Source organism: Oryzias latipes, chromosome 18, assembly GCF_053564925.1.
Source record: "Oryzias latipes strain Hd-rR chromosome 18, Olatipes_Hd-rR_3.1".
NCBI classification, from domain to species: domain Eukaryota; kingdom Metazoa; phylum Chordata; class Actinopteri; order Beloniformes; family Adrianichthyidae; genus Oryzias; species Oryzias latipes.
The window spans coordinates 5,106,308-5,121,180 of NC_136254.1; the positions used below are offsets into that span (position 1 = coordinate 5,106,308).

The 14,873-nt window shown below is 42.2% G+C and overlaps 2 protein-coding genes across 3 annotated transcripts in view; both read right to left on the minus strand.

Moving 5' to 3' along the window:
• Positions 1-14,873, minus strand: part of cfap184 (cilia and flagella associated protein 184) — a 37,079-nt gene that overhangs the window by 6,809 nt on the left and 15,397 nt on the right. The window contains exon 2 of the mRNA XM_023965781.2: positions 45-386. Within this exon, the coding sequence (XP_023821549.1) occupies positions 45-386 (342 nt within the window). The remainder of the gene's footprint in view (positions 1-44; positions 387-14,873) is intronic.
• On the minus strand, positions 5,093-14,239 carry LOC101165008 (tripartite motif-containing protein 16-like). Of its 2 annotated transcripts, none has more exons than XM_023965780.2 (2): positions 13,374-13,506; positions 5,093-7,429 (listed from the first exon to the last, which is right to left on the minus strand). In XM_023965780.2, exon 2 carries the CDS (start codon positions 7,275-7,277, stop codon positions 5,607-5,609), a length of 1,671 nt encoding a protein of 556 aa, XP_023821548.1. In that variant the 5' UTR covers positions 7,278-7,429; positions 13,374-13,506; the 3' UTR covers positions 5,093-5,606. The 2 variants fall into 2 exon arrangements, 1 of the variants encoding a protein (XP_023821548.1); XR_013651206.1 differs by lacking the exon at positions 5,093-7,429 and adding an exon at positions 12,329-12,463 and having other exon boundaries at positions 13,374-14,239.

Consider the following 14,873-nt stretch of genomic DNA (forward strand, 5'->3'; position numbering starts at 1 on the left):
CCACAAAGTGGAAGAAGACCATGTCAACCTGAATCTGTACCAACCTGGGAGACCCTGATGTTCTCGTTTATCAGCTGTTTTATCTCTGCAGCTTTTCTTTCAGTGAGTTCCTTCTGCCGCCGCTCAGCCTCCAGCTGCTGGTTTTTGACCTCCAGGACCTCCCTGTTGAACTCTTCCTCCTCCTCTTCCCTGAGCTCCGCCTCCAGCCTGCAGATCCTTAACGTCAGCTTGAAGTGCTTCAGCCGCACTTGGGACAGCCTGTCCTGTGTGAGTTTCTCTGCTCTCAGGCTGGCCTCCACCCGAGCTGCTTCTTCACCCAGATGGGGGCTCAGCGCCGCCACAGCCGAGCGCCACAGAGCCTCCAACTCCTGCTGCTCAGTTTCCACCTAAGATGTGAAGGAGGAAACATCCAGAATCAGGTCTAGCTGCTGTAAAGCAAGATCTATAAATGTTATCCAGATGGAGCATTTCTGAAGTATTAGACCTGATAAAACAATAGAAATGATGGTGTCATATGTGAGCAAGAACACTAACATACTAAATGAACACTAACATACTATTGTAAATGAAACATTCATAAGAACAATAGCGTTTGTCCTTTGTTATTCCCTTTGCCGTGTCATGTTTTCTCCCAGGTTTGAAACGTCAGTCTTGTAGGTTCAAACAAATGCCAGCAGAGGGCGCTCGTGCGCCTTACCACTCCGATTTTCCTATACCTCTCGATTTCTATTGATAAAACAATACAAAATGATGGTGTCATATGTGAGCAAGGACACTAAAAATACTAAATAAGTTATTGTAAAAGAAACAACAGTAAGAACAACTTTTTTCCTGAACTGTGTAATGCTTTCTTAAGTCTGCCCTGAGGGCCACATCAGCATAGTGGCTGTCCTCAAAGGGCCAGATGTAACTTACACATGTAACTAAATGTAATGAAAAATAAACCTAACTACTCCTTAATGTTAAATAACTCATTATTTATGTACTATAACGTTTTATAGAAAACATGTATTTGCTTGTTACTCTAGCATAAATTCTTTTAAATTTGATTCTGTCAGGTTAGGTTATATGGACAGTGTTTAAGCCCTAATGTATAGTAGCCCAATCCGACCTTTCAAGTCCAATTCCCCCTAGATAGGAATAAATACAAACTAATTTTCATTTTTTTTTATTTTAAGAAATTCAAAACTCTATTGCTCTCTGGGGCCACATAAAATGACATGGCGGGCCACATTTGGCCCTCGGGCCTTGAGTCTGACGCATGAGCTTCAGAGAGAAAAAGAAACTACAGCTTTGTGGAGCCTCATTCAGTCAAAACAGGAGAACTTGGGTTAAAGACCTTCTCAATGAAAATTGTGTTTTTAACATGCTGTTGAATTTTTCTGATAATGGAGGACATAGAGGAAAAAACCTCATTTATGCCGGCTGGATGGCCCCAATTTTGGTTGCCATTTTTGTTGCACCGGTAATGTTAGGTTGGGTTTGTGAGGGGCTGTAAGCTAGAGGGAGAGAGTGTCAACAGAGCTCTACCGTCCCTTATAATCTGGTGGAGCTGGATGACAATCTGCAGAGGTAGATTGCATAAAATCTTGGATGGATCTGAACCTCCTATGTCTGAATGAAAACAAAACTTACTTTTGCTTTGTTTTTTTGGAAAAACTGACCTGCTGACATGTTGCTGCAGTGCTGTTGGCCCCCTGAACCCCTCAAATGCTCCTGTTATGAGGAATCTTGGGGTAAACCTTGACAGGCTTTTTACATTTGACAAACAGGTCAGTGCAGTATTCCTAGTTTTATCACTTGAGGCTAATCAGCAAAGTTAATCTTATTGTTCTGGAACAGACTGGACTGCAGCAACTCTTATCTTTTTCCTAAGGCTTTTAATTCCAGCAGATCTAGTGGGCCTGCTTGTTAACTTTTATTGTCTTTTTATCAGGGACCCAAAATACCAGAGACCTGGGTTGATGACAGAAACTTAAAATATTTCATAAATAAATTGAAACATGACAACGGGGGGCCAAAACAGAGCAGATGAGCTGACGCTAAGCTGACGGACATTTCTTTAACTAAAGGAAGACAGCCTGAACCTGGAGAGACAGACGGGGAAACTCAGAACAAACCAAACTCAGCATCAGAACCAAACTCAACAGTTGAACCCCTAAACTTTTATTGTTTTTTATTTTTTTGTGATTTTATTCATAGTTGACTTAATGTCCAGTTCTTTGGTTGCTTCTGCTTTTATAAGTGCTAAAAATAATAAATTGTAATTTACATCATTTTAAACACATCAGAGCATCGTTGACAGATAAAGTGGAACATGTTCATTTACACTCACTGATCTTGGTGCAGCTTCCAGTGATTTCAGAAACGCGTCTTCCCTTGTTCTGCATACGGTTTGGTTGTAGGTTTACAACTCTCCCTTATAGATTTCATGATGAACCTGGAGTTTTTCGCTCAGCTCTGTGCCTTTTCTGTCCGCTGACCAAATCATTGTTCATCCAGGGAGCTTTCTGTCTACTTTTTCTGATTTTCATCTTCATAGGAGCAATGGCATCCAGAACATTCAAAATGCTAGAAGTAACAGTGTTCACTAATTCATCACCATTAGCACCAGAGGCGTTTTCAAGGTTGATCATTTCTGCAAACTGTGCTCTAGTGTTGCCATTTATGTGTCTCCTTTGGACAACTGTAGGACCAGGTGGTGGTCTGGGAGCAACAGACAGGTCAAAGAACACAGAAATTAAAGCCGGAAGCGACGTTGTCCTGCCCGCAGACGCAACCTGCCTTCCACGCCCAACTCTACGCACATTCGCCGCCCTCACCGCCCACCTTTGATCAATGCTAGTGAAAGCTGAAATTGCTAATTATGCTAACTATGCCAATTATACTAATGTGGCTGAAAGTACTAGCTTCGCGATCAGCATCATCAACTCTCAAAAAACACATTGCCTAAAATGCTAATTATGCTAACTATGCTAGCTATACTAATGTGGCTAAAAGTGCTAGCATTGAGATCAGTATCATCAACTCTCTCAGAAACATACAATAATATCAATCAATCAATATGGTCCTTGCAGTCTGTGACTGCTGTGGGCCAAAATAAAAACCTTTGAATCTTTGACAAGAAGACATCAAAAGTCTTCTCCTTCAGCAGATCCAGACAGATGGAACAGCAGAAGCTTTCTTCATCCAGATCCTTCCTGCTCATTTTGCTGCAGAGTTCCAGTTGAAGAAGCTGCAGTTCTTTCTGCACTAAAGGTTTCCTCACAACTTGTTTCCCTTCAAGACTTTCAAAGGTTTTGTCATCAGGAGGAGGGATTTCAGGATCAGAGTCCAGGACAGTCTGGGATTTCCCAGAAGATTTACTGCAACTCAGTAACATTTATTGGTTTTACTGTCAGTCAAAGATCATGAAAGAGACAAAGTCCAGAGTTCTTCATGGTTATCAACAAATGTTGTGTTTTAGTAACAACAGTCAGAAGTTCTTTAGAATGAATTTAAGACAGACTCTGGAACTATGAAGAGATATTTCTGCCACTAAAATGAGAAAAAAGACAGAAAATCCCATCAGATTTCAGGAAGGAAGTGCTAAAAATCTAGATTTGTACTAAAACTTGATAGAACTTTTATTGGATCCTGAAACAATGAAGTCCTGTTTCTATTCAGCTTAACAGCAGCAGGAAGAAGGAAAAAGGATGACGGTTCACCACAGTAGACTTAAAGCTGTACTGATAGAAAATGTCATTTTTGACTTGTTGACATTTTTCATCAGAGAACATTTGCTGCATCAGGATGATCAGAATATATTAACAACTGCTAAACTTGGGACCTGTAGGTATTTCACCCCCCATGTAACCAGGGTGACCCCATTCTGAATCAAGGTGTGAGGAGGGGGCAGACACCCTCAGAGCTGTTTGGAGCAGAGGTGCTGAAGGGTTGTCTGTTCCCAGCTCTCCTCATGAGAAATCGTACTCGGCTCTTGGTTTCTGTTTTCTTTTTTATACTGTCTTGTGTTTTCAGAAAAAACTTTGACAACATCCTAATCCAACCCAGTTACCCAGCCTCCTGTTGGAGGACTGTTGGAGTTACCACACTCTAGGACAGGGGTCCCCAAATCCAGGCCTGGAGGGCCGGTGTCCCACATGTTTTCCAACCAAGCTGCCATTGAAGATCCTTATTGGCTAAACACACCTGATCCAGGTAATCAGCAGCAGATAAGGCAGGAAAACCAGCAGGAGGCCGGCCCTCCAGGCCTGGAGTTGGACACCCCTGCTCTAGGACAATGAATCACTTTTTTTCTGTCCTTTATTCTGTAAAACTGTAACTTCACTTATTCCGTAAAACCTTTGTTACGCCCCCAATCCCCCCGTCTAGCGGCCCAAAGAGGACGCTACACAAAAACCTTTATTAGATTTGTGAAAACGTGAAATAAGATGATTTTATCACATTTTTCACACTGACACCACCTCAGACCAGGTGTAAAGATTTTTTTCTGAAATAAAGGTTTCACAAATCAGAAACTGTGCTTAGTGTAATCTTTACTATCTAAATCCTAATTTAATCCAGGTTTGAGCAGTCCAGGTCCTGTGGTTTCTGAACAGGACCCGGTTCTATGTGGTCTTAGTGTGAAAAATGCAGTGGAATGTTCCTTTAGTGTCCTCACCAATCAGAAGCCAACTTCAGCTTCGTGCCAAGATGCACATTGTGGCATTGCCCGCATGAATTTTCAGTGCATCCTAAGCTAAATGTTGAGATGACAGCCCCTAAACCTACTACTATGATGGAATCAACCTGGATGAATGAGAGTCTTCATAGACAGAAGCTAAATGTTGTTGTTGGCACGGATTAGCCTAATCCTAACCCTTCTTCTGGGTCTGTTCAACCAGGAATAAAGCTCTGGCCAACATATTTAGAAACTCGTGAGCTGATAATAATCCTACCAATAATGAAGCTAAAAGGACTCAGACTGACTGACAGATGTTTCTGCTCTAAACATGAACTCTGTCATTTCTGGAGTTCCAGGAAAACTGCTTCAGTTCTTCCCTCATATTATTCCCACTTTTCTTCATCACATTTCACTCAAACTCTGGAATGAAGACAAAAGAATCAGGAGGTTTTTATTGTCACATGATCAGAAACAACTTTTCTCTGAAGAACAGAGACATGAAAACACAAATCTTCAATCCAAAGTTGTCAAATGAAGCAGAAAGAAAACAAAGTTGTAAATGTTCTTCTTTCCACAAACACAATCTTCTCCTTCAGCTTCTTCTCTTGTCGTTTCTGTGGAGAACAAACCAGAGAAAGTCTGGGATTGTGACCTCACTGATTCCATTTGTGCTGCAGCTTCCTTCAGTTCCCATGACAACAACACAAAAACATGTGTGTGAAATTTGAATTCAAAGAAACCAAAAGAAAACAGATTTGACTCCCAAAAGTTTGACATTCATGTTCCAAAATGTCTCCAATCCACATTCTAGAGATTTTCATTTCTCTCTATTTCTGACTACAAACATTTCTCCACAGAATCTGAACAGTTCAAACGTTTAGTTCTAAATGATCCAAAGCAGAGAAATCACTGAAAACAAACATTTCACTTCTTTCAGGAACTATTTCACTTTACACAACTCTGCTGTGTCTCCAAAGACCCAACCCACCCACAGTCCAGCATGGAGCGGCTGAGTGAAAGTGGTCTGGACTCTGTGGAGGAGAGTCCTGCTTTCAGAGACGCTGTAGAAGGACAGAACACCTGCTCTGTGATCCAGGTACACTCCTACTCTGGAGGGAACAGGAGCTGAGATGGAGGTTTCTATGCTGTTGTGGACAAATGAGAAACTGTCTGGAGAACAAAGTATTGCCCAAGATTTATCATTTAAACCAAATCCACTTTCTTTTCCAGATCTGCTGATGTTCTTGTATGCGACTGCTACATAAACACAGTTTCGTCTTCTCTCCACCTCCCAGTAACAACGTCCAGTCAGACTCTCTCTACTCAGAACCTGAACTTTATCAGTAAATCTGTCTGGATGATCAGAAACAGACTGAGGTTTTCTCATCACTGTCACCTTTCTGTTCTCCTCTGACAGTAACAGATTTCTGAATGCTGTGTTTGGATCCAGTGTGATTTGACATGAATATCTGAGGAAGTCAGCTCTGCTCTTTGGTTCTGGTTCTGGTTCTGACAGTAAAACGTCCAGATGAGAGACTGTCAGTGAAATATTTGTCCATTCCTCTCTCAGAATGTCCTGCAGTTTGTCTCTGAGCTCTGACACAGCTGCTGTCACATCCTCAAAGTATGTCAGAGGACGGACATGGATGCTGGCTGAGGGGGTGGACTCACTGAGTGGGGGCAGTGAGGGGTAGTTGAGCAGAAAGTGGCTGTGATCCTCTGTGAGGCAGAGCTGCTTCAGCTCAGCGTCTCTCCTCTTCAGCTCAGCCATGTCCTGCTCCAGCTCCTCCTGAAGACCTTTGACTCGCCTCACTTCAGTTTGCTGCTGGGATCTGATCTGCTGCTCCACATCACGGCTTCTTTTCTGGAGGAGACGGATCATCTCAGTGAAGATCTTCTCACTGTCCTCCACGCTTTGATCAGCAGAGTGATTGATGGCCTCCACCTCCTGTTGAAGCAGCTTCACCTCTTTCTCTCTGTCCTGGATTCTCTGCTGGATTTGTTGCTGACTCTCCTCCAGCTCTCTCTGCTTCTCAGTCCTTTCTGCTGCAGCTGAGACTATTTTATGTCCCTCATGTTCATCCACAGAGCAGAGATAACAGATGCTCTTCTGATCAGTGCGACAGAACATCTTCATCACCTCATCATGACGGGAGCAGATGTTCTCCTGCAGGTTCTTGGAGGGTTCCACCAGCTTGTGTTTCTTCAATGCAGCTGCTTTCAAATGAGGCTGAAGGTGTTCCTCACAGTAAGAGGCCAGACAGCTCAAGCAGGACTTGATGGCTTTCAGTTTTCTTCCAGTGCAGACGTCACAGACCACATCTTCAGGTCCAGCATAGCAGAGACCAGCAGGAGCAGCTTGGAGTCCGGTCTTCTTCAGCTGCTCCACTAAAGCTGCTAACATGACATTTTTCCCCAGAACAGGCCTCGGTGTGAAGGTCTTCCTGCACTGAGGACAGCTGTGGACTTTCTCCTCTGCATCCCACAATCCTTGAAGACACTTCATGCAGTAGCTGTGTCCACAGGGAATAGTCACCGGATCCTTCAGCAGATCCAGACAGATGGAACAGCTGAAGCTTTCTTCATCCAGATCCACTCCTTTCTGCGCCATTTCTCCTCTCAGACACACAGACTGTGAGAGTTTCACTTCCTCAGAAACCGGTTTGACTCTGATCCTCCAATCAGATGGTTCCACTGTGAGTTCAGCCAATCAGCTTCTTTCTTCTCTTCCTGTTGGTGACGCCCATCATGACAGAGGAGGAGCTGCAGATGAGGAAGAGGAGTCCTGATCTGTTAACCCTTTCAGAAAGAGAAAACTACAGACAACAGTTAGAGGGACTCTTTAGGAACAACGACCCCCCCAGCATGTGGAGAGGAATCAGGACTCTGACTCCAACAGAACCACCACACAGGTCAATCAGGACAAACATCTCCCAGACACACTCAACCTCTTCTTTGCTCACTTTGACAAGCAGCAGGAAGACCCCAGCCTGCTAGCAGGAAGCAGCCTGAGGGGGAGCCAACCAATGAGTTTTATGGCTAGAGGAGACACGCCCACTTGGGAAGCCTGGCCGACGGTGGCACAGTGTGTAATATATATGTGTATAATTTATATATATACAGAATTTGTTGTTGCTTAATAAGAGAGTCAGCCGTAAACGTTCAAACTTAAATGAAAAATGCATAGTTGCAGGACTTCTTACAAATAAAAAAATCATTTCAAAGAATTTTTGAGATTAATTTTTAAACATGTAGAAGTTTTAGACCTCTTTGACATGTAATTTAAATTATTTAGAAAAGCCCAACAATAAGTCAATTGCAATAATAAATAATAACAATATATAAATAAGTCAATAATAATGAATAAATAATAATTTAATGTAATTGTGGCAGGATTAATTGGCTCAGGTGCAGTGGGGAGGATAATGACAGGCAGTGGCCTCATGGGGCGCTATAAAAGGCCAAGAAACCCTCACTTGGTCATGGGCAGCATTTGGAAGCGCCCACTTCCTGTTGCACATCTTCGGTTCACAGGTAACGTACTGGTGGTAGACTGATTGCAGGAGTTCGTTCGCTGTCTCATACTTACATAATGTTATAACTCCGGATGAGTATGGAAGCGATTCTGTAGCATAATTAAAAATAAAAGTCAATACTAGTGATGGGACGATGATACCTCAAGGAGTGTATTGACACACTAAACAAACTGTGTCGGCACTGTATTGATACCATGGTGGTCACCCAATAGTGACCCCTGCAGTAGTTATAAAATCATTGTAGGTATAGAAATTCCTTTTTCTTGTAAATACTAAAACTGAGTTGGTATGTAAAATATAGCAAATTAGAGTAAAAATTCAGAGTTGCAATTGTTTAACTTATGTGCTCATTTGTAAACTTAACTGTTAAATCAAATGAAATAAAAGACGAAAAAGTGATTAGTTAATGAATTTTTATTGAGAAACAAAAGTTTTTGGAGTGTCTTTGCTCCAAGGCGATTTCTCCTCTTACACACCAGCTTCCCAGCCTTGGAAAATACTCTTTCGCATGATACAGACGATAATGGTGAGCAGAGAGTTTTAAGTGCAAGTTGATGAAGATGTGGGTATACTTCCTGGTTCCATTTCCAATATTGCAAAGGATCTTGGTTTGTGGGTGTGTTTGTTTCTGCCAGGTAGCGTTGGACTTCAATAATGGAGTCAGCTGTTGCGTTTCTCGACTTCTGGGTCTCTGCAACCTCCATATCTAAAGTTTTCCAGAGATTGTGCCCTAAAAAATAGTTAATCGTTACTTTATTATCACATGATATATATCATATCACAAAGTGCCACAGAAATGTATTTTCATACCTGAACTGGGTTCTGACCCATGTGAAGAGCTAGGCTCTTCTTCTCTTGGGTCAGGCTCTTGGCTCCTCATTTCTTCTGCACATTCTGACTGCAGTCTCTTCACCGCTTCACTTGCTTTTTGCTGACTAACAAATCCATTCTTTTTAAATCTGGGATCTAACAGAGTTGCAGAGTCATCACACTGAGAGATTCCATGCCGCAAATAGCGTCAGTTAGCCGCTTCCTCAGGATTTCAGCCAGTTGCTGAGCAGCTGTTTTTGTTACTGTTGTGGCCTGACGTTGAAGCTCAATGTGGAGCATTCTCATCATGGGAATGACCTTTGACCCAGAGACCCTTGCAGCTTGGTCAAAAGGAGCAAGAACCCTGAGCATCTCTTCAATGATCTGACATTCTTCTGGAGTCAGTGGAGTGACGTCAGGTTTTAATGAGGCCAGTGACACCCAGACTGCCTCCTTCTGCTCAGTCATTCTCTCAAACATTTGGTAGGTACTGTTCCATCGTGTTGGCACCTCGTTTATTCATTTATGGCCCGATGTTCCCAGCTGTTGCTGTATTTGAGTGAGCTTCTCTTTAGCAGTCATGCTCGATCGAAAGTATGTCACAATGTGTCGTGTTTTGTTGTGTATTTCAGTTATTGTTGGTATTTGATCACATGATTTTCTCACGATTAAATTCAGGGAATGGGCTATACAAATGGTATGCCGTATTTGCAGCATTCCAGCACATGCAGTCATGTTTGCTGCTGCATCAGTGACAAGACACCTGACCTTTCCTGCTATGCCCATCGCTAACTTTCGTTTGGCTGTCTCTTTCTTTCACTTCTTTTGCATGTTTAATTACAGTAAGTGGTCCAAGTGTTCATTTTCTATTGCAGTATCAACTGCTTCACTAATAGCTCTGATCAGCGTATGTTTTCTTGTTTCTTTCTCAGTTGAGATTTTGGCTTGAATCACACCTCTTGCAGTTGTTCCAACTTTAGCTGCAGCACAACTTCACTCAGCCGGTCCTGTAGTTCCTCCAACTCCATCTTTGTCTTTGTCTTCCTGATCTCCGCTCTTCAACAGCACAGCTGATCCCACTTCTGACACCAGTTTTAGTTGCATACTTGACAGGATGACCAGGAAGAAAGTGGATTTTTTTTTTTTTTATTTTTTTTTTTTAAGTTAACCTTTAGTAACCAGCTAGAACACAAACAGCACACAGTCAACTTCTGTCTGTGTCTCATTGAACAGGCTCAGTATGCCGCTCTTCTGGCCTGCTCAGTAAAGGGAATCTTCTCTTTTGTGGTGAGACAGAAGAACCGCTGTACTCTGTTCAGTAAGCTGAGTGCTGTTTTATGACCATGAGTATCATTGAGTTACAAAAAAGAAAACATTCAGAAAAACATGGAGGTATGTGACAAATGTATTAACATTTATTGCTTCCCCTTACATCTGCTCTAACCACAGCTGCATTTCCTCTGCACTTCTCAATAGAATTTAGTGTAAACTGTGTATGCAGAAACTTATTTTATTTGAAGTAAATCTATTTTTTAAATAATTTATAGAATCTGTCCAGAGAATTCTGACACTTCTTGAGTTTAGCATTCACCCCCACTAGAGGGCGCCACATCTCCCTCTCATTGTTGAACTATCTGCAGATAAAGTAGCTGTGTCTGGATGAGGCATGTTGTTCACATGCAGACTTGTAAAACATGAATGAGGGACGACCCATCTGTCTGTATCTGTCCGCTTCAGGCCTGTCAGGTCACCTCGCCATGTTTCTGCCACGTCTGGAACGGATGAAGATAAAAGTCTGGATTTTAGCTCCCTGCATCCAAACAGCTGCAGTTTTTAGGTCCTCCAGCTTATAAAACCTGAAGTTTGTCCACTAAAACTGGCTCCTCTAAATGTCTTTTAAGTCCGAAAGGATTTCAGAAATCCATCGTTTTCCATTTATTGAGTTTATCACAGTAAAAGTTTGACTAACAAATACAGACATTAATCACAGTCATGAAATGACATTTCTAAAACACCAAACTGTTAAACAATGCGGTGTCCAGCTGCAGCTACTGAGCATGACAGGGCAGCTGTGGGTCACAGCGCCCCCATCAGGAGAGGACTGTCAATGCAAGCTGTAGATTCAGACCCATTTTCATTCCAAACCTTTTTTTTTTTTACTAGTGACATGGACACATGCCACAGTTTTTACCCCTTTATAGTTCAGGGGTCTCCCACCTTTAATGCTAAATGAGTCTTATTTCTCTTTTGAAAACGTTGATGCTTCTTTGCTTTTGCATTGATGTTACTTTGCAAAAAACCTTTCAAATTTTTTTTGGCATAAACAAAAAACAGAGAAAAGGCTGTTCTTCAAAAAGTGAGACTGCAGGAGTCCTGAACTGCAAGGCCCAGATTGTTTTTACATTCTCCAATATTCAAAGGAAGTGTAGAAATTATTATGGGATGGACACAGGACCTACGGCTTGGGCATTTGGTGGCGATACGGGTGTTACTGGTAATCGATTGAAATTTTTGAATCAATTTTCTTATAATCCAGCCAGATCGACGTTTCTGAGACAAGTTTTTAATTGAATCAAATCAACCTGTACAAATATGACATCATTTCAAAATGAAATAAATCGATTGTATTTGATCTTGGAAGATCCATCATTCTAGTCCAATGTGTGGAAAGACTGAATTTAGTGTCTAGAATGTTCTAGGAATGTTTCCTTTGGATTCTTTGGATGTGGAAAAACAACAGTGGGCTGAACTTTAGGAAACTAAAATGTGAATGGATTTGACATTCATTGAGGATCTGGAAGAAATGCAAGGAATCTGGGGTACTTCGGTTCAGTAGCAGGAATTTTTCTGAGTCACAGTTTGAGCTGAAGATGTACCTATGTTCTAGAAAACGACACAGGTTTTGTGATTCTGGCTAAAAACAGTGTAATCATTGACTCACTTAAAGGTATGTCCAAAACTGCCTCCATGTTTTTCATACAAGTAAATAAACCAAAATGATCCCTAATCTCCTTTTTCTTTTTGTTGTTTGAGGCTTTTGCTCGGCTCCAGAAGCTGCAGTGGACGGTAAAGTCCTGCTGATGGTTTCTTCGTCTCAGATGTTCAGTGACTCATCCAGACCTGCAGCAGACGTCTGAGCCTGCAGGACGATGATCTTCCCTGTCTGCTCTTCACCTTCATCTGGCTTTTAATGTAAACATCTGAGACCAGAAGCTGGAGGTCACTGCATCAACATGAGAACAGTTCTGAAGAAACATCTTCTTTCAACACGGTGGTGGAGGAACAATGATACGGGCTTTCCTACGACAGCACTTTATAACCATTAATGTCAGCGTTCACTTCTTTTTACCCCACCCCAAGATTTGAAGTGGCCCCCTTCTGGCAACCCCCATGAGAGATGTCCGGAGGCGCCACTGCTCAGATCCTCCAATTCCTGCTGCTCAGTTTCCACCTGAGATGTGAACGAGGAAACATCCAGAATCAGCTTTAGCTGCTGTACAGACACACCTGCAAGATCTATATATTTTGTTATTCAGATGGAGCATTTCTGAAGTATTAGACCAGATTAAACAATAGAAATGATGGTGACATATGTGAGCAAGAACACTAAAATACTAAATAGGCTATTGTAAAGAAAACAAGAACAACAGCTTTTTTCCTGCACTGTGTAATGATATAAGTCTGCCCTGTGATTACAAACAAGTACCAGCAGAGGTCGCTCTTATCCTTTACCAGTCAGACTTCAGAGAGAAAAGGAAACTACAGCTTTGTGGAGCCTCATTCAGTCAGAACAGGATCATTTGGGTTAAAGACCTTCTCCAATGAAAATTGTTTTTGAGTGTTTTTAACATGCTGTTGTATTTTTCAGATAATAGAGGACATGGATGAAAAAAAATGCAATTTCTGCCAGATGGATGGCCTCAGTTTTGGTTGCCAACAGAGGAGAGGTGTTAACCGGTTTTGAACCTTAATCTCATTCCTCTGCTGTCCACAGCAGTGTCAACATCACCATCCCTGGGTGGGAATGTTTAGCACATCCACTACTTACCAGACCCACAAGTTTACACCTACAAAATAGAGGGGATCTTGTCTTAATGGAAAAAATTGTGTCAAGTCGTGTGATGGTTACAATCAGCTGCAGAAATCCACCGCCATGCATTCACCTTTGCTGTAACCACAGACCCTTTTCCTCTGCACCTCTTCAGAGACAAACGGAAACTTTGTCATCAGCCCCTTTCAAACCACAACGGACCTCCCTCTTTTTGTTTCAACTCTTCTGACACCTTCCTGAGGATCCTAATAAATACAACCCGACTCATCTTCAGCCCAAACTCAAACCAAAGATCAACCGTGAGGATCACCTTCTTCTCCTTCATCGTCTCCAGAGGAATCCATCAACATGAGGACCGCCGCCATCCTCCTGCTCTGCATCCTGGGAGCTGCGCTCTTCTGCACCGTCTCCTGCAACAGTGAGTTCAGACGAAAAGGAAGCTTTTAAATTTACTTCACATTCTTTTCTAAAAATGTGGTTTTTTTTCAGGTTCCAGCGGTCCAGACAACTGCTGCTTCAAATTCTTCCAGGGAACGTTGAGTCCCTCCAGAGTCCGTTCTTTCATTCTCACTGATGATCGTTGTCCCAAACCTGGAGTCATGTAAGTGCTGCACTCTTCACTTCTGTATAGCCTCAGAAGTGATTATGAGTCTAACTAACCTCTAAAATCTGCTAACGCTGAAATAAAACTTGTTTTCTTTGTTTCAGTTTAGTGACAAAAAGGAACCTCAACATCTGTGTGGAACAGAGTGCCACCTGGGTTCAAGATGTCCTACAAACATTGATGGGGCCTGCTCCTGCTCACGGATTTTGTCGCTTCGACAGAAGAAACGTGACATGAACACTGAGGTGCTCGTGATTTTTCAGAATCTCTGTTGTATTTTTCTTTAAGGGTCTTTTATTTGACATTTTCATGAAGGCCTTTCACTCTCTGTTAAAAATAAAAGCATTTCAAAATGTTTGTTTTACTTCCTTAGGAGGCTCAGGGCGCTGGGATGAGGAGCTCAGTCCTGACCTCCTTCTACAGGTCTGTAGTGCAGAGCCTCCTGTCCTCCCTTGTGCTGCTGCAGCTGCTCTACAGCAGAGAAAAAGGCTGCACAAAGGATTATGGGATGCAGTTGCAGACCACCACAGACATCTCCATTTCTAAATGCAACACTTAGCTGAGTTGAACAAACACTGAGCATCTCATCAATATTCATCTTCTCCTCGTGAGCAGATGTGTGTTGAAGCTGCTGCAGTTTCTCTGTGTTATGCACCTTATGTCTAGGGGGGCGGGGCATAACATAAGAAGGAAATAAACCCTAATGACATAACATAAGCCCTCTAATCACCAAAATATTTAATAAAACTGCCAAGACCAGTGTCTATACAGATAATAGAAGGGTTTATTGCCCCAAATGAAAATAGGACAAAAGGAGAATGTGCCAAGGCCAAAATAATAAACAAAACAGAACTAACTTAAACGTCAAATACTTAATACTCTATCTGACCTTCAATCAAACTAAAGGAAAATAAATGACAGTCTGACCTGTCTCCCTGAGTCTTAACAAAAACTGGAGAAAACAATCACAAACAAAAAGGCAGTTAACCCACTGCTTCTCAACTAAAGCTTTCACATTGAAAGTTACACAAAATGTAACAGTTGTTCACAAAAGCTCACCAAAAACACAAGTGTTGCCAATGGGGGGAAGGAGAGACAGAAATTCCTCCCCCTGTGGGGCAGTGGAGATGCCAGGTATTTAAATCCCATCCTGTATTTACATGCAGCCACTAATCTTCCTCCCTCCATTCCTGAGCCAGCTCCATT